At 40.5% G+C, this 24,907-nt stretch overlaps 2 protein-coding genes across 2 annotated transcripts; one reads left to right on the forward strand and one right to left on the reverse strand.

Annotated features, from left to right (window-relative positions):
- Nucleotides 1-1,244: 1,244 nt before the first annotated feature.
- On the reverse strand, nucleotides 1,245-10,408 carry slc12a10.1 (solute carrier family 12 member 10, tandem duplicate 1). The gene is given in 26 exon segments (XM_043244895.1): nucleotides 1,245-1,492; nucleotides 1,669-1,736; nucleotides 1,813-1,948; nucleotides 2,059-2,145; nucleotides 2,692-2,803; nucleotides 2,932-3,036; nucleotides 3,126-3,191; nucleotides 3,521-3,603; nucleotides 3,980-4,086; nucleotides 4,326-4,457; nucleotides 4,577-4,688; nucleotides 5,149-5,248; nucleotides 5,325-5,480; nucleotides 6,144-6,245; nucleotides 6,346-6,469; nucleotides 6,580-6,687; nucleotides 7,535-7,692; nucleotides 8,145-8,229; nucleotides 8,327-8,457; nucleotides 8,824-8,935; nucleotides 9,095-9,205; nucleotides 9,302-9,441; nucleotides 9,779-9,874; nucleotides 10,116-10,166; nucleotides 10,169-10,190; nucleotides 10,274-10,408. Coding segments are annotated over 26 exon segments (2,646 nt in total). The 5' UTR covers nucleotides 10,277-10,408; the 3' UTR covers nucleotides 1,245-1,353.
- Nucleotides 10,409-12,715: 2,307 nt separating this feature from the next.
- On the forward strand, nucleotides 12,716-23,832 carry LOC122348977 (kelch-like protein 33). Its single transcript, XM_043244897.1, is given in 11 exon segments — nucleotides 12,716-12,848; nucleotides 13,812-14,509; nucleotides 17,375-17,388; nucleotides 17,390-17,818; nucleotides 18,478-18,600; nucleotides 18,683-18,790; nucleotides 20,898-21,148; nucleotides 21,563-21,629; nucleotides 21,631-21,734; nucleotides 23,094-23,332; nucleotides 23,335-23,832. Coding segments are annotated over 10 exon segments (2,304 nt in total). The 5' UTR covers nucleotides 12,716-12,848; nucleotides 13,812-13,818; the 3' UTR covers nucleotides 23,613-23,832.
- The last annotated feature ends 1,075 nt before the right edge of the window (nucleotides 23,833-24,907 follow it).

Genomic DNA, 24,907 nt, shown 5'->3' on the forward strand with positions numbered 1-24,907 from the left:
ATATATTCCAGCCGAAATAAACAGATGTCACTGAGTGTTTCTGTGTTTCTCTACGCTCGAAAATAATGAAAGTTTAAATGTTTATCATTAACAACATCCATGCATTGCACAAGGCAACATAGGAAAAATAAGTAAGAGATATCACCATACCTTCCCAGTTGATTGGTTACATGAAGTTTTTTTTTTTACATTTTATTTATGTATTAAATGTTTGAAGAGAGAGAGATTTAGTTACGAAATGAGTTTTGTACAAGTTCTCTTTCTATTACAATAAATCTGGAAATATCGTCAACCGCCAGGCTATTTTCAATTGTTTTAAGTAATAAAATGTTGTGTAAAATCATACATAAACAAAACCATCTGTAAAATCCTTCAGAATATAAAGAAGAATACAACATTATAATTTGGTGCAAGTAGGTGCTTCTGAAATGAAGACAGAAAATGGCTTTGACTGAAAGTTAAAAGCTGAGTTAAAGTGCATTAATAAAAGTCAAACCCTTCTATAAAATCATTCAGAATACAGACAGAAATATAGACAGTATAGTGCTTTGAAAGGGGACATAAAAACTTGGAAACACTTTATTTTAGGGTCTCTTAACTAGTTGCTAATTATCATTCGTATTACTAGAATATTAGCCATTTATTCTTAGAAATTAAGCACATATGCTTTATTCTAATTCAATGTCTTCTATTCTCTCTAATCTTAAGTGTTAAATTTGCAAATGATACATTATTGTAATGAAACATGCGCTAATTTGCATACATTTCTAGAACAAAAAAATTACATTTCTAAATATTTCATTAATGTTTTTGACAAATTAGATTCAAAAGTTTTTACAGAGGGAATTTTGATCACATTTACCTGCATTTCATAATTCATAATAGACAGTTTGCATGCTGTATATTATCAAGCAAATTATATATGAACAAATTCCTCTGTAAAAACTTTCAGGATATAGACAGGAATAAAAATGTAAAGTTTTGGTGTGTGTAATTACTACTGAAATACAGATTCATGGCTCAGTTTAGGACACAAAACGGCCTTTAAAAATATGTATTGCAATTGAGATCTATTGATACAAATAGAGAAAGTGCTATGAAATAAACACTTAACAGTGTCTTTTGGACGTTTTCTTTCCTCTAGTCTGAAAAAATAATCAAAAGCCCAAAATCTGAAATTTGACAGGTGCAGGGTTTTGCCTTCAGCGTCCCGCCTTAAAAAATGCATTTCCATACATAAATAAAAAAAGAGTAAATAAGAACGTAAGAGTAAGTGTTTCCTTCCACTATTTGGAAACACTAAAAAGCCGTGCACTTTTGGTGTAGCGTCAGTAAGGGAACGTTGTGTCTGTTTCACTGGCAGTAGAAGGTCATGACGTTCTGCTGGTTTCCTCGAATGAGCAGGACCGGACAGTGCAGACCGCAGCTCAGCGTGTTCAACCAGGACATGTAGAGAGAGCTGGGACAATCCGCCTGGGGCACGGGGAGAGACCTAACACACACACGGTATTAATAATTAACCCCTGTGTTTACCCTCAAATTATGATTCTTACATTTAAAAACGTAAATGATTTATGAGTCTCCAACACTATCAGATTGCGCTTTGTGTATGAATTACATATTGACCAGCAGCCAGTAATGGTTAATGGAGCTGCGATCAATACTCACACTAGAACCAGCGCGGCTTGCTTCGAGTTTCTCCGCATGATCTCATTCAGACGCACCTTCTTCTCCGACTGTCAAAGCAGGACAGAGACCGTGAGCCGGAGGGATTTATTATTGTAGCTAGACACTGAGGTCAAACACACACACCTTGAGTCTCAGAGCGTCCATCTGTTTGTCCGTGACTTTCCAGGGAGACTCCGCCCTCTTCTGCTGCGCCGTCCTCTCGTCCAGCTGTCCCTCGTTCAGCCTGAAGGGGGCGAGCGTTTCCTCGAAGCGCCTGACGCTAATGACGACAAAGACAGCGTTCGGTTGTTACAACAAGAGCGCATCTCTTTCTTTGCTTCAGATTGATTTCATGCGAACTGCATTCAGACCCGTTGGGGGCGAACCTACTTTTTGGGAAGGGGCGGCCGCTCGCTGTCCGTCATCACGATGACACTGTGAACATCCAGTCGGAAACGCTGGAGCAAAGTCATCATTCTGGGCGAGAAACGAGATTGCATCAATAGATTAGTTAAATAATACATCTACGAAAACAAATCAGTGTAGAGAGTTCCTTTTACTGTATGTACAACTTCAAAATACAAGCAGATGATGCAGAGATGCTCTGAAGTATGCTCTGAATTATAAAGAACCTTGCATTTGTGTATCTAATGGGATATTTGACCAATTCTACAAAAATGGGATAGATCCAGACTGGGATGAATTTTGTTGTGTTTAATTTGATTCCAAGTGTGTCTCCTTTCTGGCTTTCAATTGTAGTCTTTGGCATACCTAGGCAAATGTGAGCACAGTTTGGGAATGAAATTAACTTATAATAACTTATATAAGCTTATTCTGTTTTATGAAACAGCCCCCGTTCTCTTCATGGGAACTTTTTCCTTTTTAAAAGAAACATCTGAGAAGCAGAAGACTTGTGTGACCAAATTGCTGTTTAGAAGACATGTGACATTTTTCTTTCCTATAATGTCCTATTTTTCTGTTCGGATAATGGTTCGGATGATTGTATTGATTCACGAGTCTCACTCTTTGCGGTCGTTCTCCATGGTTTGCTGTTCTCCAATGACAAACACTCTGACTTTGTTCCGTCTCCAGCGTTTCCTTCTGCTCAACAAGTATGGGACTAACAGAGTCAAACCTGAGACAAAGAGAGGGTGATTTCAAGGACTTTAACTGCATTACTCAACTCTTTACTGATAACTGAAGGGCTATTAAACCCATATTATGACAACCGAAGCCTTGTAATGATTACAGTCCGCATCTGACCTCCATCATCAGAGATCCAGTACACGTCAATGGTCTTCTTCCCTTGTTTGCTCTGGAACACGGTTTTGATCTGATCGCTCGCCGTGTTCTTTGTGTTGTCGACATCTAAAAGGGCAGAATTAGATGAAAGGAGAACCGGAGAGGCGAGATAAGGCTGAAGAACAAAGAGAAGACGCATCGATCGGTTTATTCACCTGAATCAGCGTCAGAAATCTGATCATCAGACTCTATGGCCTCGTCCACCTCAAAAGCCTGATTGACTGTCAAACACACAGCATATGATTATTGTGATTCTTCAATTCTTGTGCAAAATGTACGCACACACTTGTTAATTTTTGTGAAAACTGGGGACATCCCAATGGTTTTTATACTGTACAAACTAAACCTAAACCTCCCCCTTACAGGAGACTGTGCATATCTACTTTCCCCCCAAAAACTCACTCTGTATGATTTATAAGCATTTCGAAAGTTGGAGACAAGTCCTGAAAAGTCACCTTCACCTTGTAGTACCCATGTCATACCTATGTCATTATAGAAATTCATGCCCTGATTTGCCACAAAAATGTACACACACTCAAACACAATATACCCTCAGTCTCTAACTCGTCTCGGATGTCCAGTCCGTCCATCATGCGGAGAACACACACACCGTGGTTAGAATCAAAAGAGTCACTGAGAGCAAAAGAAAATAATTGTTTTGCTTCAAAAACATGCCATGGTCACATTTCAAGGCCAATTTCAGGTCACAGACAATTATGCATGTTTTCCCTCCAAATTTCACATTTCCCTCCAAATTGTAACATTTCCCATTCATCATTCAATATCTCCCAACATTTCATATTTTCCATCCAAATGGCAAATTAAAATTGAATTTTGTTACTTTTAAAATGTTGTTCTCAAACACAGCATAAATTAAAGTAGTAGAACAAAAACCTTCATGGTGTATAAGCATTTAATAATTTAAGTAAGTTTTATTTCTGCATTACACTACTGTGCACATAATCTGTTATTTCTTTCTCTCTGGAGTTGCGAGGTTATGTTCACTCACTATATGGTGTTGATATAATCCTCTATGTCTTTGTTGCTGCTTTCCTGCCAGTTCACTTTGAATCCCATCACCAGTATATTCGGCTTTAACTTTCCCAAACCAGACGCCTTAAGAGTGGCAAAAATATAATATTTAGTACATTTAATAAAATAAAACAAATAAGCCTACCAATGAAGAAAAAAAAACATACAGCATAGAGGTTAAAAATCGCTGTATGAAATTCATTTTGTGCAAAACCATTTCAAATTACAGTACTTGTCTCACTGAATTGAATGTAATAATTAATGCAAAAAGTGATTTGCAGTGATCTGTTCATGTTTAATCACTGAAATGAGGCGTTCGTAACCTGTAGAAGATACCGGGCTCCTTCTCTCAGACTGGATGCCTTGAAGGCCGTGTAGAAGGCACGAACCTTCCTCTGATTGAGCCACTTTACCATGTCATGAGAACTGCGCTGAGAAACAGTCTTCTCATCATCCTAAAAAATAGAAAGCACAACCATATTTTGATATTTTGAGGACGGAGATGTCTAATATAGACGTTTGTAATGGCATGAAGAATAATAAAGTGCATATAAATCATTCAGCCTGTTCTTACCATGAGAATGTCACCACAAATCATCAAACTGACATTTTTAGTGAAAGAGCCAACAAAGTCCACCAGCGCTGGACGCAGAGTCGGGGGACCCGTCAGGACCAGACACTGAGGCCTGATGAAAACCAAATCAGGGTAAACACCACGTCATTTATCATTTCAATTCATGTGAAGGACTATGAGCTGGAGGTCCACGTTCCTGAGTTCAGCTAGTGGTAGATAAATATGAATGCAATAAAAAGATGTGCTGTGGATAGCAGCATTTGCCAAATCTGTGAATATGAGATACATTTGAAATACATTTGAAAGTAAAAACTGACATTATTTTATAATTGGCATACTATTATACACTATTGGTTATTAATATTAAGTAGCCATGTGTTGACTTAATGGTGCTGTATTTAAGTTATTGACTCTTCTAAAGCAAAAAAAAACATAATATAATATGTTTGTAGATATATAGCCCTTTCTCTGGCCTGATTCTGGGCCAGAATTACAGTACCCATTTCAACCACTAGCTGGCAGTATTATATACTGAACATGAATTATGATTGATATATCTATCTACGCCTGACCTGTAGTTTTTGACATGATCTTCGACTCCTGCGAGAGACACGGAGTAGGACAGAGCCATATTGTAGGTACTGGCCTGGACAGACGAACCCCAGTTCACCTCTGGAATGACACAGAATCGTTCAGTCGTCATTTTAGGTTTCAATGTGTTCATTATTCTGAATGGTCAACACCTCACCGGGTTTCTTATAGGCCACGTAGCCGAATAAGAAGATGATTAAACCGACAGCGATGAGCGCCGCCCACCAGGTGAGCAAGAACATCAGTACGACTGAAACAACCGCACCGAACAAACCCGTCCAGGGGCTGTAATACCGAAACGAGGGTCTCCATCCTGAAATGAACAGAAGAAAACTTCAAGCTTTTGCGTAAAGAAGGCGTCCACAAAAGCAGTTCATTCAGAGCCGTGCAGAAACGTTCATGCATTCATGTTGTATAAATAACGAAGCTTATTCTTTGTGAGATAAATGATGAGTTAAATCAACCGCTATCAAAAGTTTCACTCTACTGTGAATTCCTAGGGACATATAACGTTATTCTTAGTCAATACATAAAATATTATTTACCCCCGTTTGTATCTGTGAGGCGTCTGTTACACATGTTTCCTATGTGTAATTATGACTGTACAAAGTCTGACTTGACTCTTGGTAATGTATTTTATCCCACTCCTAAACATGATTCGAAAATTCGAAAATTCAAAAATTTGAAATTCCAATTCGACTATGAAAACCTTACATGGGGGCACCCCTAATATATATATATATATGTTGCTTAGTATTAGTTACATGTTCATTTATTCATTCATTTTTGGGGACATTGTATATTTATTATTTGTGTAAATATTGAACATTTTATAACGACTTTGTTTCAACATTATTTGTTTGTTTATTTATTTTGTCTACACACTTCATTGTAATTGTATGCATGTAACCCATGTCATTTTTAACATACTGTATGTACAGAACAGATCATCATTTTTTCATACATTTTTACTCACCGGGTGAATTAGTGATGGAAGCGTGAAAACAGCTAAAGTTGATGAGAGCGTAAGAACAGAGGAAGAAGTTTGAGATCAGAGGAGCGATTGTGTTCAGCTCAGCTGTGGGGATATTAAACATGATTTGTACAAAGAGAAAACATGCAATAGACTATTATCTTTTAATAATACAAGTTGAGCATCATGTAGCTTTTCCACTCACCAATCAGAATGAAGCACATGGCGATGATGTAACACAGCAGATACGCTCGCAGGGGCTCGTTGTTTTTCCCATAACCCTTTGCAAAGAAACCGATGTACGGGTAGATGTTGTCTTTACAGAGACACTGAACAGGGGTAGGAAAAAAATGTCAAGCGAAAGTAAAAAAAAGGTCATGTTCACTAGCTTTTGACGTTACATATTAAGTGTTATCTGCTTTAGGGCTTGGCGTTGTACCTGAAAGACTTTGGGTGCGGAGACGAGGAACGCAAGGGCAGACGATAGGGTGGCCGCGAATATGCCTGCATAGATCAACGGACCAAAGCCAGAGACCTGGACCAGAACCTGGGGATTTGAGCGGGAAACCACAATTAACGCACACAGATTTCATCTGTCAAACCTGTGGAGCTTCTGAACGAGCAATACAGCAGCAAACTGTTTCACTAATTAAGCAAGTAACTTATCTTTTGTCAAGATGCACTATAAAAACATGCTTAAATTTTGAATGAAACTTCCAAAATAAACGAACGAATGAATGAATGAATGAATGAATGAATCAATCAATCAATCGATAATTATCTCTAGTAACCCAAATAATTAATAAATACATTTTAAATGCATACAGAAACTCCAGTATCCAATAAATTCAATATAAATAATGCTGTCAAATGATTAATTAAATTCAGAATAAAAGTTTTGTTTACTTACCTGTATACTGTATGTGTATGTATATATATATATATATATATATATATATATATATACATACATACATATAGTAAATATTTTTAAATACTCACATGGGTTTACATATGCATATATTTATATTTGTTTTACATATAAATACATCTATTATAAAAATATATTTTCTTAATTATATACATGTGTGCGTGTATTTATAAGTATATTTATAGTACATATAGCACTATATATTATATATCATGTGAGCAAAAACTTATTTTGGATGCAATTTTAAAAATAACAGAGTCACGTTGTTTGAAAATCAACTGAATGTTTTGGTCATTATCTCCTGATTCTCTCCTTTCTCTAGACGCTCCTGACGATCACTGGAGGTCAATTCACAGGCATTTCACTAGATTTATTTACATTTGACCAACTATACCCACCTCACATTCACACACCGAAATATGAATCAGTTCCCAAGTGAGAAGACAGGAGTGCGGTGTCTCACCTGGAAGCTGTTGGAGAGGCCGAAGGAGCAGGTCTGGCTCTGCTGGCACTCGGTGAAGTTCCAGCCCAGACCGCAGCTCAGACCCTCGCACGCCTCGGTCGAGTTCAGCGGCACACTGTCGTTCATGTTCCCGGAGGCGTCACGCAGCACACACGCTCCTGCCAGAGAAACACCACACTCATTAATCAAACTAAACAACAGAAGTCTATTGTCATTATTTTTCTGACTAAATTCACTTTTTAAACACTGATACTGTACTTGCATTGGCTGGAATGGCATGTGAAAGTAGTAATAGTATTTATTAGTGCTGTCAAATGATTAATGGCGATCGTTTTTGTTTACATGATATTCGTATAGTATGTGTATTTATTATTATGTAATGTCATACAGTTTTTTTTTTATATTATAAAATATTTACATGTATTTACAAACATACACACACGTAATAATATATAAATAATTTATATAAAATGTTATAGAAATATATACATTAATGTGTGTGCATTTATATATACTTAATACATATACACAGTATACACACATATATAAACAAAAACTATGATTTTGGATTAATGGACCATTAATCATTTAAACTGTTTTAAACACTCACCCACGGTTGAAGAAATGGCTAAATAGCTCATGGTGGTGCAGAATATGGCCATCAGTGTCCCTCTTGGGATGGCAATCTCAGGATCCTAAACGTTCACAAACACAGGATTTAATGAATCCCTTGGAGCCATCATCGCAAGTCACTGTAAAAATCCATGAAGAACCCAAAGTTATGTCCATTACCTTCAGATCTCCCGAGATGTTAGCTCCGGCAAGGATGCCGATGGCAGACGGGAAGAAAATGGCAAACATTCGGAAGAAGTTGCCGTCTGAACCTCTCCAGTCCGGGAAGAGGTTCTCCAAGAAGATCTCACCTGGGGAAAAAAACAATGTTGTGCAAAATATTTTAGTTATATTTCGCAAATTCATTTTTGGGGTGTTACAATTAGAAACTAGCATCACACATAAAACCTAATTTAACCATTCTCGTGTTGCTGCTTTGTATGTCTGGTCAAAAGTCATAAACTAAGCAAATAAAAACATAATTTTTTATTATATAATATTGCATGCAATCATTATGGGTATTTGTATGGTACTAAATAATCTTATCTGGTTTTATAGAAGTTAAATATTTCTAAACCCATTAAACTTTCTAGGAACTGTCTAAAACCTTCCTGGATCTTGACGGACAGTTTGGTAAAAAAACATTTTTAGAAGGAAAATAAATGCTTCACACTTACTGCGGTAACTGAAGAAACCTATGGACTGCTTCTGGGGAGTCGGCGGAATCAAAGTGCCAACGAAATAGTTGGTGAAAGACACCATGAGAACCAAGAAGAACAGGATCTGAGTCTGTGAGAGAATGAAAGAGAAAGAAGACATTGCTTTTAAGCTGATGAACCTCCAGAGGAGTGTAAAGGAACTGCAGATGTGTCCCAGTCACCAAAGCAGCATAAGAAACCTCCAGCAGTGACTGCACTGTCAAGTGCATGTTTATTTTCAGGACTGTACCTTAGACTCCCACTCCATCCCAGCCAATGAGATGAGAAGCAGCACGGTGACTGTGATGGACCCTATAATTCGGACGTCATTGATTGAATCCACAATTTGGGAGTCATTCTCCTGTTGCGTGAAAAACATAAATCATATTAACATAGGCATATCGTAAAACACGCAGTCTAATGATGCCATTTTTAACAAAAGCACTATCGTTCTTACCACGAGAAGATCTCTGACGGTCTCTGAAAACCCCACGGTGTTGAGCGCGCAAGCGAGAGCGTTGGCGAAGGAAAACACCACGCCGATGGGACCCCCCAACTCAGGACCCAGAGTACGGGAGATCATGAAGTACGCACCACCTGACGGGTGGAGGAGAGATATGACGTCTACTGGCTGCTCAATGGACTAAAGAAGCCATACTATGACATTCTCCATTTGTTCTGAAGCATTTTGGATCTTATTGGGTTAAAAAATATGTTTAGATGTTTTGATCTGGACCACACTTTACAAATACAGAATATTTTGCTCCACATTAAACATTTTAAACAACTAATCTCTGGATAGCCATTTTTTGTCAGAATCTATTGTAGTTTTTCCCCAAAGAGCACACTTCTCTCCAATAAGTCACATCATTAGCGTGAAGGACGAGTTATAAGCATCACTGATAATCACAATCTGATCCGCTTGATGACTCACCAGAAGAGACTCTTCCATTGGTGGAAATGGCAGATACGGACAGAGCCGTTATGGAGGTCACCAGGGCTGACATCAGTATAATTAACCACGTGAGGACTACAGGGGGAACAGATGAACAGGACGCAGTGTCTTTACAGACTCGCAAAATAGACAAAACACGCGAAAGATAAGCCTTCGTCAGAGATTACACGCAGTTCTGGAAAGTCCTTCTAAGAAAACGTTTGACGTTGGGATTTCTTGAGCAACATTATCTTCAGCAAAGCAAACAGCCTGTGGTTTCACTGCACGGTTTATCTAGAACGACATTATTTCATATATTAATAAAACGCAGGCTCACGGATTCCTGCTTGAGATGTGATCCAGGACAAGCGCAGGAACAGAATGACTCCCAGATGTTCAGCATGCAGCGGATCTGAAAGACAGAGCGGGAGCGTGTATGCGCGTGTGCGTCCGGCCGCCAGAACGCGCGCGTGTGAACGCTTGAGGGTTTCTCACCATGACCCCGATGACCCAGCCGAAGCGCACGGGCTGCGCGGTCTTTCCTCCCTTCCCGTTTTCCTCGGGCTCGTCTCCGATCTCCTGCAGCGCAGAAACGCTTCCCCTGCCAGAGTCGCCCGTGTTACTGACCGACTCCGCCCTAAACCAACACACACGCAATTAAAGCTCACCCAGCCGCAGTAGCTTATATTACATAGCGTGATCTTGCGTTAGGCCTAGCGGACTGTTTCAGAACAATTGTTTTTTTTTAACCAAAAACGTTTTTTGATGATACTAAATTAGGCGTGCATATGATACGCACTTTTCGCGTGCATATGATACGCATATGATATGATAAGTTTTCATACTATTTATAAACACATTCGTGAGATGGTTTACATGGTTAATGTGTTTATGAATAGCACAGCCACTTATTTGTACTTCTAAATTATGATTATCTTGTATTTGAGTTTCTATAGACTTGGCTAATCGCCCGGTTTAAAGCACACGATATTATTGATACAGAATGAGACCCACGTCGGCAGGCTTGCGCAGGGTCTCGAGCGATGGCCTGCTGCGTCGGATGCGGCCCGTGGCGGTGGCGTTGGCGTAAAACTCCACGTGAGGCATGGCGTCTATGGTGCTGTATATGGAGGGCCGCCTGTTGTCCTGCCTTGAGTTCAGGACTTCTGACGCCCTCCTCGTCGGCGTTTCCACTGCGATCGCCGTCTCGCCGCCGGTGCTGTACGAGGAGTAGTGCGGCGGAGCCTCTTCATTGAGCGAGAAGCGGCCCGGGACAAGCCCTCGGTGCCCTCCGGCCTGCGCGTCTGGAGAAGCGCTGACCCATTTCTACACCCGAAAACTCAGCTTTTCCTGGAATGCATATCAATCAAGGAATAAGTAGCACGTTCAATTCATAGCTAGACCCAAATTTTACTGTTTATTAAGATGATTAAACGATTAATGGAGAAATGCAAACATTTATATTTTACGCATTTCAATGTGCAATCATCACATCACTTAAAGAATATTTTTTTTATATTATTTACCCAAAGTCAAACCAACAGAATATCCAAGTAACCCTTGAAGTAACTCTTTGTACAGACAGTAAGAAAAGAACACTTACTTTATGTTAATCCTCTTAATCCAGGAACGAGTGAAATGAGCAAACGACTAACAGAATTATTCTTTCATCTTCTTCTGAGCAGGTTCGTCTTCTGTTGTCATCTTGCATTTCTTCATTTATAGCTAAGGTCGCGCCTCCTCTCATCCCACACCTACTGATGACAGCAGAGATGCCGAGCGCTCAGTTTCCTCCTCGGATTCTCCTGATAACGGTATCTGCGTCAACCATTAACCCAAATAATGACATATGACTGATATTGCATTGCAAAGAATGCCACAGTGGATGAAAAGGTGATATAAAGAGCTAAAAAATGACTTTTACGACACGATTAAAAGTTTACGATACAGTCAACATATTAAGGAGATTAAAGAGTTTGGCTTCGGTTGAATCGACGGGGTCTTGCAGCAAACACAAAGACAAACGCGCAGCTAAGTAGTGCGTTTTATGATCTTTTGGAGAAACTCCTTTTACAAACGCTCTAGGCTTTATGGCCTCGGGGTCTTAAGTTCACGTGTGGATCTCGCGCGGGACACGTTTAACGGGTTTGCATTGAAGCCTTGTCTTGAACAATCTGCGGGGTATAGATGCTCTTAACAGACTCCTGAAGGAGGTTCTGGTCCTTCCTGGAAAGAAGAGCATATGATATCAACATATGATCCAGGCTTTATGTTTTGTGGAACAGATTTCTTGAGAACTTCGTCTTATCTCATCATATAAAAAAAGCTTTAGTAAGAACATTTTATCAATACCTGGATATTCGTGTGCTTTCATTCAAGAGCAAAACTGTTGACACGTTTATTATTATTATTATTATTATTATTATTATTATTATTATTATTATTATTAGATTATGGAAGGACGTGCTATTCGCCTGATTCTGTACAAACATCTTACTGATTAAACATATGAACGATTCGAGTCAGTGAGCTACATTTTCAATAAAACGCAATACATTTTTGATTACAGATATTAAAAATAAATCTTAAACACACGCGTCGACCACACTGGCCTATAAAATGAAGATAGGATATTCACGTTACGATTTATAAATAATTCTATATATTATAAAAACACATTTACACATTATAAATGTTCAAAAAGAATAGTAAGTGAGTCAAATAATAATTAAATTAAACAAAAGAGGCGTGAGACTAAAATATACACCATCAAATACATAGCTATTATATATTTTTTTCCTGCTTACTTTAAGATTTAAGACCTGTTTTTTTTCATGAGATTATGTTATCTTATATTCTTTTCTTTATTTCGGGTCACGCGCATCGCCCGTGTGCGCGCGCGCAGCCAAAATCTATTAATAGCGTCAGTAACAAACACATCTCTCCACAAATAAAACCCACAGACGGCCCTCTAACGGGACTGTGCCTCGGACAACAAAAAAAAACAGACTTAAAGCAGTATTTTTCCCTCTGGAGAGTGAAGGCGTCCGCGGGCCGCCGCTGTTTTACGGTAAGCGCGCGAAGCTCCGAGTCTGGTATTAACGATAAAAGTAACGGGTTAAACTCTAACGAAGGAGTCATTATTCATACTCCAGAGTCAGAGTCAACATGCTGTGCTCCAGCGGGTCACCTCTGATATAATGACCGTGATAAAGAACAATGCCAATGAATATTTTTATTATTTTTTTTACATTACTGCCAAAAGAAGTTGCTCATTAACTCCGTGAGAGATAAAGCGTGTCGCTTAGAAACTGGAGCGCTACTGTTATATTGTGAAATATCATTGCGATTACCGGTCTCCTATTTTTAATATGCTTTCATATAGAATTTATTTCTGTGACGCAGCTCTATTTCTGTGTCCCACGACTGTCCAGAAATAATTATAATATGTTGATTCATTATCAGCGTTGAAACTCGCTGCCCTGCTAATATTTCTATGGAAATTTCCAATATTTCCTCGATTCTTTGATTAATAAAAAGTTTAAAAAGAACGGTATTTACTTGAAATAGAAATATAAGTCTACTTTTTATCAATTGCTGTGTACAAATAGTAATTTCTTTCGAAGACATTATTGACTCCGACCTTTGGAAGGCATAATTATTTTTATTTATCAATAATGAATACTGAAAAAGCATCACAGATCTCCAAAATATATTACGCATAGTAATGATGTGGAAAAATTAGTAATGATTTAAAAAAAAAAAAAGTATATTCAAGTAGAAAACAATATTTTTTTTAATAATATATATTTTTTGTTCTGATTAAATAAATGCATCCTTATTATCCATACAAATATATATATATATATATATATATATATATATATATATATATATATATATATATATACAAATTTAAATATTATTATTATTTTATTATTATTTCTCGTAAAGCAAGATTTTAGAGAAAAAAAAATTGGTGATCTGGTGCAACAGAGAGTTCGTTAACTGAACGTTTTCACACTTTTATTAGGTTTCCAATGTCTCAGCACAAAACCAGAGGGAAAATAGAGAATGAGGGAGGTAGCTCCGTTCACTTCCGGTCTTCTTCTGTGAAAAGAAGAGAAAAGGAAGCCGCAAGCCACATATCATCCTCAAGTCTAAAAAGAAATGAAAAAAAGTCAACTCCTCCCACATCACGCAATTCCCCGCCCACTTCCAAAAGAGCTCCTCCCACAGAGCAGCTCTCTGAGCCGGAGCCCCGCCCCTTCGTGTTTCCCGCACACTGTGACGCTCTCTTCTCCTCACTGCGAGGACTCAAGGAGGAGGGACTCCTGCTGGACTGCGCTTTAAAACTCCTGGGAAAGTCCCACACGGCTCACCGACTGGTGCTCGCTGCTGTCAGTCACGCGGCGGAGGCGTGGCTGGTATCCGGGGAGGCGGGGCTTAAGCAAGTGGAGCTGGACGGAGGACGGGTGACCCCTGCAGGACTGAAGGCTGTACTGGACTTCGGCTACAGCGGAGAAGTGACCGGAGGAGAAGGGACGAACGAGATACTGGGGGCCTGCGGGTGTTTAGAGGCGGAAAGACTCGAGAGACTGTGCGTGGAAGGCGCTGCGGTCAGCGGGAGCGAAGAGAGGGAGAGAAGCCTGAGGCACATCCGGACTCTGTGGGAGAGGAACGCCGGCTGTGACGTCATCCTGCAGACAGACGCGGGAGACCGTTTCCCGGGTAACCGTGAGATGAAAACTAAAGAGAAATAAGATAATTAAAGGGACAGCGATTCAAAACGGATAGGTGATCAACTAAATTAAATATTAAATTTAGCCCTGAGGCCGGATGCGCTATCAAAAATAAATATGAATACAAATTAAAGCATTAAAGCTTTATTGTAGTAATTTTTTAAAATGACAATGCAGTACAAATGTGATGTCAATCAATCAATCAATCATTTTTATTTATATAGCGCTTTTAACAACACAGGTTGCATCAAAGCATTGTACAGTATAATGACAGGGATGTATAATGAAAAAAAAAACCTTGGGAGAAACCAGACTCAGTTGGGGTCAGTTCTCCTCTGACCGGACGACCAGCCCTTAACTTCCAGTTCAATTTTAAACGCAGCTGTGTCAGATAGTGTAAATGACTTAGTGTGTGTGTGTGTGTGTGTGTGTGTGCATCAGGATCTGGTGATCTGTCGACGGGCGCATCTAGGTGTTCTGGTCTCTGATGAACATAATCTCTGGGTGCTGATCCACCATCTAGTCTGGATACAAACTGTGAAAACAGATTGAGAAAGAAACAGGACTAATATTAGCGTAGATGCCATTCTTTTTACGATGTCACAAGTACATCGTATTGTAGGAGTAGTGTTCCCGGTTCCAGCAAATCTAAGTAATGCAGCCTAAAAATCCTTTAACGGATTTGAATAATAAAAGGTGTGTTGGTGTGTTATGTGTAGGCTAAGTTAAAAAGATGTGTCTTTAATCTAGATTTAAACTGGCAGAGTGTGTCTGCTTCCCGAACAGAGTTAGGGAGATTGTTCCAGAGTTTAGGTGCTAGATAGGAAAAGATCTGCCGCTCGCAGTTGATTTTGATATTCTAGGTATTATCAAATGGCCAGAGTTTTGAGAACGCAGCGGACGTGCAGGACTATAATGTGATAAGAGCTCGCTCAAGTATTGAGGAGCTAAACCATTCAGGGCTTTATAGGTAATTAATAAGATTTTAAAATCTATCCGATGTTTGATAGGGAGCCAGTGCAGTGTTGACAGAACCGGGCTAATGTGATCATACTTCCTAGTTCTAGTAAGGACTCTGGCTGCTGTGTTTTGGACTAGCTGAAGTTTGTTTATTAAGCGTGCAGAACAACCACCCAATAAAGCATTACAATAATCTAACCTCGAGGTCATAAACGCATGAATTAATATTTCTGCATTAGAGGTTGAAAGCATAGGTCGTAATTTAGATATATTTTTAAGATGGAAAAACGCAGTTTTACAGATGCTAGAAACATGATTTTCAAAGGAAAGATTGCGGTCAAACAGCACACCTAGGTTCCTAACTGATGATGAAGAATTAACAGAGCAGCCATCAAGTGATAGGCTGTGTTCTAGATTATTATATGTGTGGTTTTTAGGTCCAATTATTAGCACCTCTGTTTTTTCAGAATTTAGCATTAAGAAGTTACTCATCATCCAGCTTTTTATATCGACTATGCATTCTGTTAGATTCTCAATTTGGTGTGTATCACCAGGCTGCGCTGAAATATAGAGCTGAGTATCATCAGCATAGCAGTGAAAGCTAACACCATGACTCCTGATAATATCTCCCAGAGGTAACATGTAAAGGTTGAAAAGTAACGGTCCTAGCACTGAGCCTTGAGGAACTCCATATTTCACTTGTGATTGATATGATACCTCCTCATTTAATGCCACAAACTGATAGCGGTCAGATAGATATGATTTAAACCATGCTAAGGCGCTTCCTCTAATGCCAACATAGTTTTCTAGTCTATCCAAGAGAATGTTGTGATCGATTGTATCGAATGCTGCCCTAAGATCTAATAGCACTAATAACGAGATAAAACCACGATCAGATGATAAAAGCAGGTCATTAGTAACTCTAATGAGAGCAGTCTCAGTACTATGGTACGGTCTAAAACCTGATTGGAAATCCTCACAGACACCATTTTTTTCTAAAAAGGAATACAGTTGTGAGGATACTACCTTTCTAGTATCTTTGACAGAAAAGGAGATTAGAGATTGGTCTGTAATTTATTAAGTATGTCAAAGGCTATTGTTTGATTTCACACAATATTCAAATATTGTGCAAAAGCTAAAATTAGAATACACACACACACACACACACACACACACACACACACACACACACACACATATATATATATATATATATATATATATATATATATATATATATATATATACCTGTATATGTATATGTATGTCAGAATCAGAATCAGAATCAGATCACTTTATTGCCAGGTATGTTTGCACATACAAGGAATTTGTTTTAGTGACAAAAACTCTACAGTGCAACACAATAACAAGACAAGACAGATATAAAGATATAAAGAGAATTATGTACAACATACAAAAAAATTAAATAAAATGTGCAACACAGCAAATATAAAAAATATAGAAAAATTAAAATATATACTATAAACATTCAAGTGTAACAGGAATTATGTGTGTATATATAACAGAAATGTCTGTGTATATATATATATATATATATATATATATATATATATATATATATATATATATACACACACTTGAGAACAGCATATGTAATATCATACATTTGCATAAAACGTGTTTAACAATTTGTTCATCTTCACGCAAAGTGTGTTTTTCCATTCATACTCAGCCAGAGGGCGTCCTCGCGCAAAAAGCCTCTCAAAAGTAATATATAGGTAAAGCCGAGCTGAATAAAATGAAGATATCAATGCTCTGAATGACTAACCAGAGTTAGTCGCAACAACTTACCATTCCTCTGCTTTCTTCAATCCATGCCTGTCCTTTTCGTGAGAATACAAGGCATACTTCTAAAACTCACGGTCTCTTCCAGCCCATCGCGTCATATTTAGCAGCAGGCGCGGACTACTTTCGCGCCATGCTCTGCGGAGGGTTACGGGAGTCCCGCGAGGGCGTGGTGCGGCTGCGCGGCGTGACGTCACGGGCGCTGCGCGAGCTGCTGGGCTTCGTTTACTCCGGGCGTCTGCAGCTGAGCCGCGGGTCCGTGTGGGAGCTGACGGAAGCCGCTTCGCTCTTCCAGCTGCAGGGGGCGCTGGCGCTGTGCTTAAACTTTCTGCAGGACACCATGGATGAAACCTCTTGCCTGGATGTTCTGGCCTTGGCTGAAGCTTACTGCCTGGAGGATCTGGGCGGGCGGGCCGAGGAGTATTTTTTAGCCCACTTTCAGAGGGTCGCCGACGGGGAGAAGTTCAAGGATCTGCCCTGCGTCCAGCTGCAGCGTCTGCTGGAGAGAGATGCGCTCAACGCAGACAGTGAGGTGACCTCCGAGCAACCCCTAAAAATTTTTAACTGAATAAATGTAAAATGAAAATAATTCTTATTTGTTTGTTTTGATGAACTAATGAATAAAAACTATTCAGGGACTCAATACAAAAATCAACTTTAAATAAAGCTGAAAATAAATAAAACCAATTCAAGATGTATTATTTGTGGGAATTTATGCAAGAAATAAAATGCAAATACAATAAAATACAATATAAAACTTAATTTTAAATAAATTCGACAAATTAAATAAAATCCAAAACAAGCAGTTGCAGTTAATATTGTTTAGGAACGTACAAGGTTAGGTAAAACTAAAAATTATAATATTTGCCAGAAGAAATTATGCTTATAGAAGTTCAAGAAATGCAAAAACCAAGCCAATTTTTTTATTATAAGCAAAAACAAACAATGTTATATGAATTAATATTGCTCAAACAGGTTCAAGCCAAAAAGGGGGATTTAAAAAATAAATGTGGGAAAATAAACTACTGCTCAGAAATATAAACATCTCTCTCTCTCTCTCTCTCTTTCTCTCTGTCTCTCTCTCTCTTTCTGTCTCTCTCTGTCTCTCTCTCTCTCTCTCTCTCTCTCTCTCTCTGTCTCTCTCTCTCTCTCTCCCTCTCCTCTCTCTCTCTCTCTCCCTCTCTCTCTCAGCTGGCCGTGTTCAGAGCTGTGGTGAACTGGGTGGAGGATGATGAAGAGCGGAGACTGTCTCATCTCTCAGGACTGATGCAGAGCGTTCGGTTCTCTCTCATGAGACCGGAGGAGCTGCAGGAGGTGTGCTACAGCACTTCTGCACAGACAGTCACTCACTGATTTCTTTAACGCCCCATAACATGCACCGAATCTCTTCTAACAGGTGCAGGACTGTAAGCTGCTGCTCAAGAGTTCAGCGCTGGAAACTCTAAACAATCTCCTGCATGATGATCTGAGAACAACAGACTGTAAGCCTCGAACACCGAACCAGGTACATGATATACAACTGCTGTCACATTAATAAACACAGCAGAATCAATAAAAAGGCTAATCCAGTCATTCCCTCTCATTTCTATATTCTGTTCCACATATAAAATCCTTATTTTCCTTAATTTTCATTTAATAATCCATCCATTTTCTACCACTTATCCGGGGCCGGGTCGCAGGGGCAACAGTCTAAGCATGGACACCCATACTTCCCTCTCCCCAGACACTTCCTCCAGCTCTTCCGGGGGAACACAGAGAGACATAGTCTCTCCAGCATGTCCTAGGTCTTCCACGGGGCCTCATCCCGGTGGGACATGCCTGGTACACCTCTATTGGGAGGTGTCCGGGAGGCATCCGGAACAGATGCCCGAGCCACCTCAGCTGTCCTCTCTCGATGTGAAGGAACAGCGGATCTACTCCAAGCTCCTCCCGAGTGACTGAGCTCCTCACCCTATCTCTAAGGGAGCGCCCAGCCACCCTACAGAGGAAACTCATTTTGGCCGCTTGTATCCGGTAACTCATCCTTTCGGTCGTGACCCAAAGCTCATGGCCATAGGTGAGAGTAGGATCAAGACCGACCGGTAAATAGAGAGCTTCGCCTTGCAGCTCAGCTCCTTCTTTACTATGACAGACCGGTACATCGACCGCATTAATGCAGAGGCTGCACCGATCTGTCTGTCAATCTCTCATTCCATCCTTCCCTCACTCGTGAACAAGACTCCAAGATACTGAAACTCCTCCACCTGAGGTAGGAACTCCCCACCAACCTGAAGCGGGCAAGCCACCCTTGTCCGACTGAGAACCATGGCCTCAGACTTGGAGGTGCTGATTCTCATCCCAGCCGCTTCACACTTGGCTGCAGACCGCCCCAGTACATGCTGTAGGTCCTGGCCAGATGCAACCAACAGGACAACATCATCCGCAAAAAGCAGAGACTTCCTGTCAAAAACAGAGATATCTTGACAATACTACCAAACCAGACCCCCTCCAGTCCCCGGCTGCACCTAGAAATCCTGTCCATAAAAGTAATGAACAGGACCGGTAATAAAGGGCAGCCCTGACTTACTGCCGGCAATGCGAACCAAGCTCCTGCTTTGATCTTACAGTGACCAGACAGCCGTTAGCAATGGGCCCTTTACCCCGTATTCCCAGAGCACCCCCCCACAGGACACAGTGAGGAACCCGGTCGAATGCCTTCTCCAAATCCACAAAGCACTCACAGGAGCCCTCCAGTACCCTGAAGAGGGTATAGAGCTGGTCCAGTGTTCCACGTCCAGGACGAAAGCCACATTGTTCCTCCTGAAGCCGAGGTTCGACTATTGGACGAATTCTCCTCTCCAGTACCCTGGCATAGACTTTTCTGAGGAGGCTGAGAAGTGTGATCCCCCTATAGCTGCAGCACACCCTCCAGTCCCCCTTCTTAAAAAGAGGAACCACCCCGGTCGGCCAGTCCAGAGATACTGTCCCCTGCCTCCACACAATGGTGCAGAGGCTTGTCAGCCAAGACAGGCCCACAACATCCAGTGACCTGAGGTACTCAGGGTGTATCTTGTCCACCCCAGGTGCTTTGCCACCAAGGAGCTTCTTAACAACCTCGGTGATCTCAGCCATGGTGAAGATTGAGTCCCCCACCCAACGCCCCCTGATCTTCCTGACAGGGGTCTATGCCAAACATTCCCAACAATGCCTCACGGTACGCTTGGGCCTGCCAAGTCTGTCCGGCTTCCAACTCCACCATCAGGTGTTGATCAGTTAACAGCTCCGCCCCTCTCTTTACCTGAGTGTCCAAGACATGTGGCTGGAGATCAGATGACACAACCACAAAGTCAATCATCGACCTCCGCCCTAAGGTGTTCTGGTACCATGTATACTGGTGGACACCCTTATGCTTGAACATGGTGTTCGTTATGGATAGACCGTGACTAGCAAAGAAGTCCAACAACAGAACACCGCTCTGGTTCAGATCGGGGTGGGAGGGTTTTAAATGCATAGTTCATTTTTTTGTTATTTCAGTACGCATCAGGTTTAAATGAATATTTTTATGGCATACGACTAAAACTGATTTGCTCTGTATTTCCGTTTATCATTGTTTTCTCTCGAATTCTCGTGAGGTTTTGGTGCTTGTTGGAGGAGATTGTGTGAATGAGGATTTTGAGCGTCGAGAGCCCAACCTGTGCCTGTGGTTTGCCCGGCGCTTCGTTCGCGGAGAGGGACTCATCCGAAAAATTGAGTGGAGCCCTTTAGCGCAGCTCCCTGAGCCGCCGCGCTTCCGCCACTGTGTGTGTGTCCTCAACAACACACTCTACATCCTCGGGGGCAGGAAATACTACGGTGCCCTGGACATCCTGAAGAGTGCGCTAAAGTCAGTCTGTGGTTATTTTGTTCAAATATTATAATATTCTTAATATAAACAATTAGATAAGCACAAATGCAGAAAACGTGAACTTGCATGTTTTTTTTTAACCTCATCTAGCTGATGTACGTAATTGTGAAACTATGAAAACTGGTACAAGAACTTTAAAAAAGTGAATCCAGTGTGTGGAGTGTGTGGTTGCCAGATTGGGGATACTGAATAAAAACTAGACAGAAAATGTATCCATGTACGAAAAAAAGCTTTGTTTGGGGCATTTAAACTCTTGACATCCGATAACTGATAAGCACCAAAGCTTGAGGCAAGATAGAGCATGAATCAAACGTTTTCTTTATAAATGTCCTGCTGGAAAAGATTTCTTAATCGAGAGAAGCACGAATCATAGTCCTGTGTGTTCTTGTGCAGATTCGATCCAGCTCAGGGCAGATGGGAACGTCTTCCTGACATGTCCAGACCCAGGGATTACTTCGCGCTGTGTGTGTCACAGAGGGCAGGTGTTTGTTTTGGGCGGGAACTGTGATGACGTGAACTATCTGGACTCAGTGGAGTGTTACGCACCCGAGGACAACACCTGGAGGTCAAGCCCGTCTATTACGGTTCACTACAGAGTCTGTAATTGTGAGCGCAGAGCGTACCATTACAGATAAAATAACCTGCGTTTCCTTGAATAGACCGATGCTTTCCATGATGCTACTTACAGATGCATGGATTTCCTCAAATAAATTGGTGCTTTTCAACCATGTCCCCAAACACTGCATGTTTTGGGTGTTTCCCTCGTCTTCCTCACCTGTTTTCGGGTCTTGGAGTCTCTACCTGAATCAGGTGTGTTAAGGAGACGTGTTGGTGTGGGCTCCAGGAACAGGGTTGAAAACCCCCGCTACGAGCAACAAAGTATAAATGCACTTCAGTATCCGCATGTTACTGCAGGATATTTTCTTTTGAATGACCTCACGATTCGTCATCATGTTTAAAGTCTCAGCGTGTTTAGATCAGCTAATGTTTTGGTAACTTCCAGCCCGTTTGTGACGTCGCTTCTCCTCAAGTTCACGCTGGCTTCCTAGCAGACGAACCGCAGTGTAGAGAATCACAAAGCCACAAACGTGCTTGAACTTGAGGGGACTAAAACAATTTTTGACCGAGATGGAATTTTTATTTAAAGGAAATAGATTTAATTAGATTTAATTTTTTCATTCAAAATCGTATAATTCCACAGCAATTTGACATTAAATATACCCTGCTGGCTTGTTAACATTGATTTAATGGCGAATGAACATCAGGTAAAATGGGTGAATCAGCGATGAATCATGGGTAATTTACCTCTTTTACTGTTAAGAGTGTGGCGCTGGAAATGACCCCTTTAAAGAAGTGCTTTCTTTGATTTTTCTGTCTCATTCTGACAAGTGAGTAACACTCACCTAAAATAACCTTTATTAATCCTGGAAAAGACTGAAATCTCGTTTCCAGGAGTATCTGACCAATGACTACATCATGCATTGCAAAACCAACATATAACACACACCACTAGGATGCTCTCATAACGAAGTTAACCAAGTTTTGTAACTGTATTTCCTTTTGGAGAAAATTCCAGTCTGAAGTTTTCATAAGTTCTGAAGTTCTTTGTATGAGTCAACAGAGATAAAAAGGCAAATGACCCAACATATAATTAATTAATTAATCTCAGAGCTCCTTGATGACAAACTACATCTGCTTAATCGTGAATGCAATGCACATACTAATTGAAAAACGACTTTTTTAAGTAAGAGCCTAGAATTTCTTACATAACATATGTTGGTGTCAATAATAATACCCAGATATATGTACTCTGACACCAATTTGACTCCACTGAGAAGTTTGAAGGACAGCTTCTAGACACCCGTTTTGTAACTTTCAATCTTTTAAGTAACTGTGGTGTGCTGTGCTCCTGCTGCTTTCACAGGTCGTGTCATCCTCTGGACGCTGCTGTCTGTGGTCACGCCGCGGCGGTGTTGAACGGAGAGATGTTTGTGTCTGGAGGCTGTGACTCCGGCCTGCGCTGCTCTCCGTGTCTGTGGATCTACGACCCGGCGCGCGGCTGCTCGAACCGATCTCCCATGACAGCGGGGGCGGGACGGGCGGGGCACGTGATGCTGGTTTCAGGACAGCGATTGGTCGTGGCTGGGGGGTTACAGCCAGCGTGGCGGGGTTTGGAGACCAGCTGCAGTGTGAGTGGTATGATCCCGTTCGTGACTCCTGGTCGTCTTTCCCCGGTCTGCCCCGAGCTCACCTCTCACCGGGGGCGGCCGCTCTCGACGGACAGCTGTATGTTTTGGGAGGGTCTTCGGCTGATTCGGCTCGTGATACACCGTGGGTGCACCGTTACGATCCACAGGGAAAGTGCTGGGAGAAACTGGGAGCAATGCCACGACCTTACGCTGATCTCGCCGCATGCGCTTTACAGCTCTGTCTGAAGAGCTGAGAGGGAGGATGAAGTGTCATTTTTAAGAACATTTTGTAGTTTATTTTAAGATTACTATGACTTTCTGGAACTGTTATGTCACTTACACACAAATTTATTGTGCACTAAACAATAAAGGACAGTTGATTGGTGCAAACTTTTAAATCAACCTCATATAACAATGAATGAGACATGTAGAGCTGGACGAAAATAAAATGTGAGAGAGAATTAAAGTATTAAAAAGAGCCTTTTTATTTGGTTTGACCCCTTGTCTGTCAGTCATCGTGGAAAAAGAGGGAAATGGGGGTCCTATGCATGTTGATCAGTGTGTAAAATGAAAAAAAAAGGGAATGAGGTAAACATGTGCAGAATATGTTCAAAGTTTATGAAGATATTTAGTTTGAGATGAAGAAACCGTCGGTACTGAAGATAAAAGACAATGGAAAAAACTAAAATGCAAATGCTGAGGTGAATTGTTTCCAGGGAAGCCGCTGTGGAAATGAAATACTTTGTTAAAGAACTCTGTTCTGTCTCTACCACATTCAAATAAACACACTTCCAGAGAATTAGAAGAAAAGAAGAAAACGAGGAAGAAACAATGCAAAGTTTACAGTAATAAACAAATGATGTGATGCTGAATGAGAGAAGACAGAAACATTGAACTCTAAAGTAAGAATAACATATATGCTCGTTCTTTAGCTAGAATTACTCTTAATAAATGTGTACAGTGAATTTGTCACTTCTTTTTCTAGCATTAATCCAGAGGACTGTTTCATACAAATAAGTCTTAGTCCAAATGACTCTCAAAGGATTTAAGTCCAAGAAAAGTTGCCTTATAGTCAATGACTCAGTGACTGGAGTTATATATATATATATATATAAAATCACCTGCATCTCTTGAACTAATCTCTCTGTTGTGTCCTGATGTCAGCTGTCACCAGTTGCTAGGCAACAAGTGTTGTGCAGGAACAGGAAATACTCAACAGACAGTCTCATTTAACAATGGCCACTTAAACCTTCAGGGACTTTGAAGGACGCATTGGGGAACAATTAAAGTGCAACTTTTCTTGTTGTTGCAGTAAAACGAAGAGGTTGAATGATACGTAATGAAATATGATCAGAACAATATCTCTCACTTATTCTTTCATTTCACATCAGAGCTGTAAATATAGTTCAGCCTGAAGGTCCACATGCGGTGAGGATATGAGCAAATGAACGATAAAGAAACAACAACAACAAAAGATTCTTTCACCAAAAACAAACAAACAAGCAAACAATCAATGTTTTCATTTCCATATTCCAGTCAAACTCATTTA

Source organism: Puntigrus tetrazona, chromosome 7 (assembly GCF_018831695.1).
Source record: "Puntigrus tetrazona isolate hp1 chromosome 7, ASM1883169v1, whole genome shotgun sequence".
Lineage (NCBI taxonomy): Eukaryota > Metazoa > Chordata > Actinopteri > Cypriniformes > Cyprinidae > Puntigrus > Puntigrus tetrazona.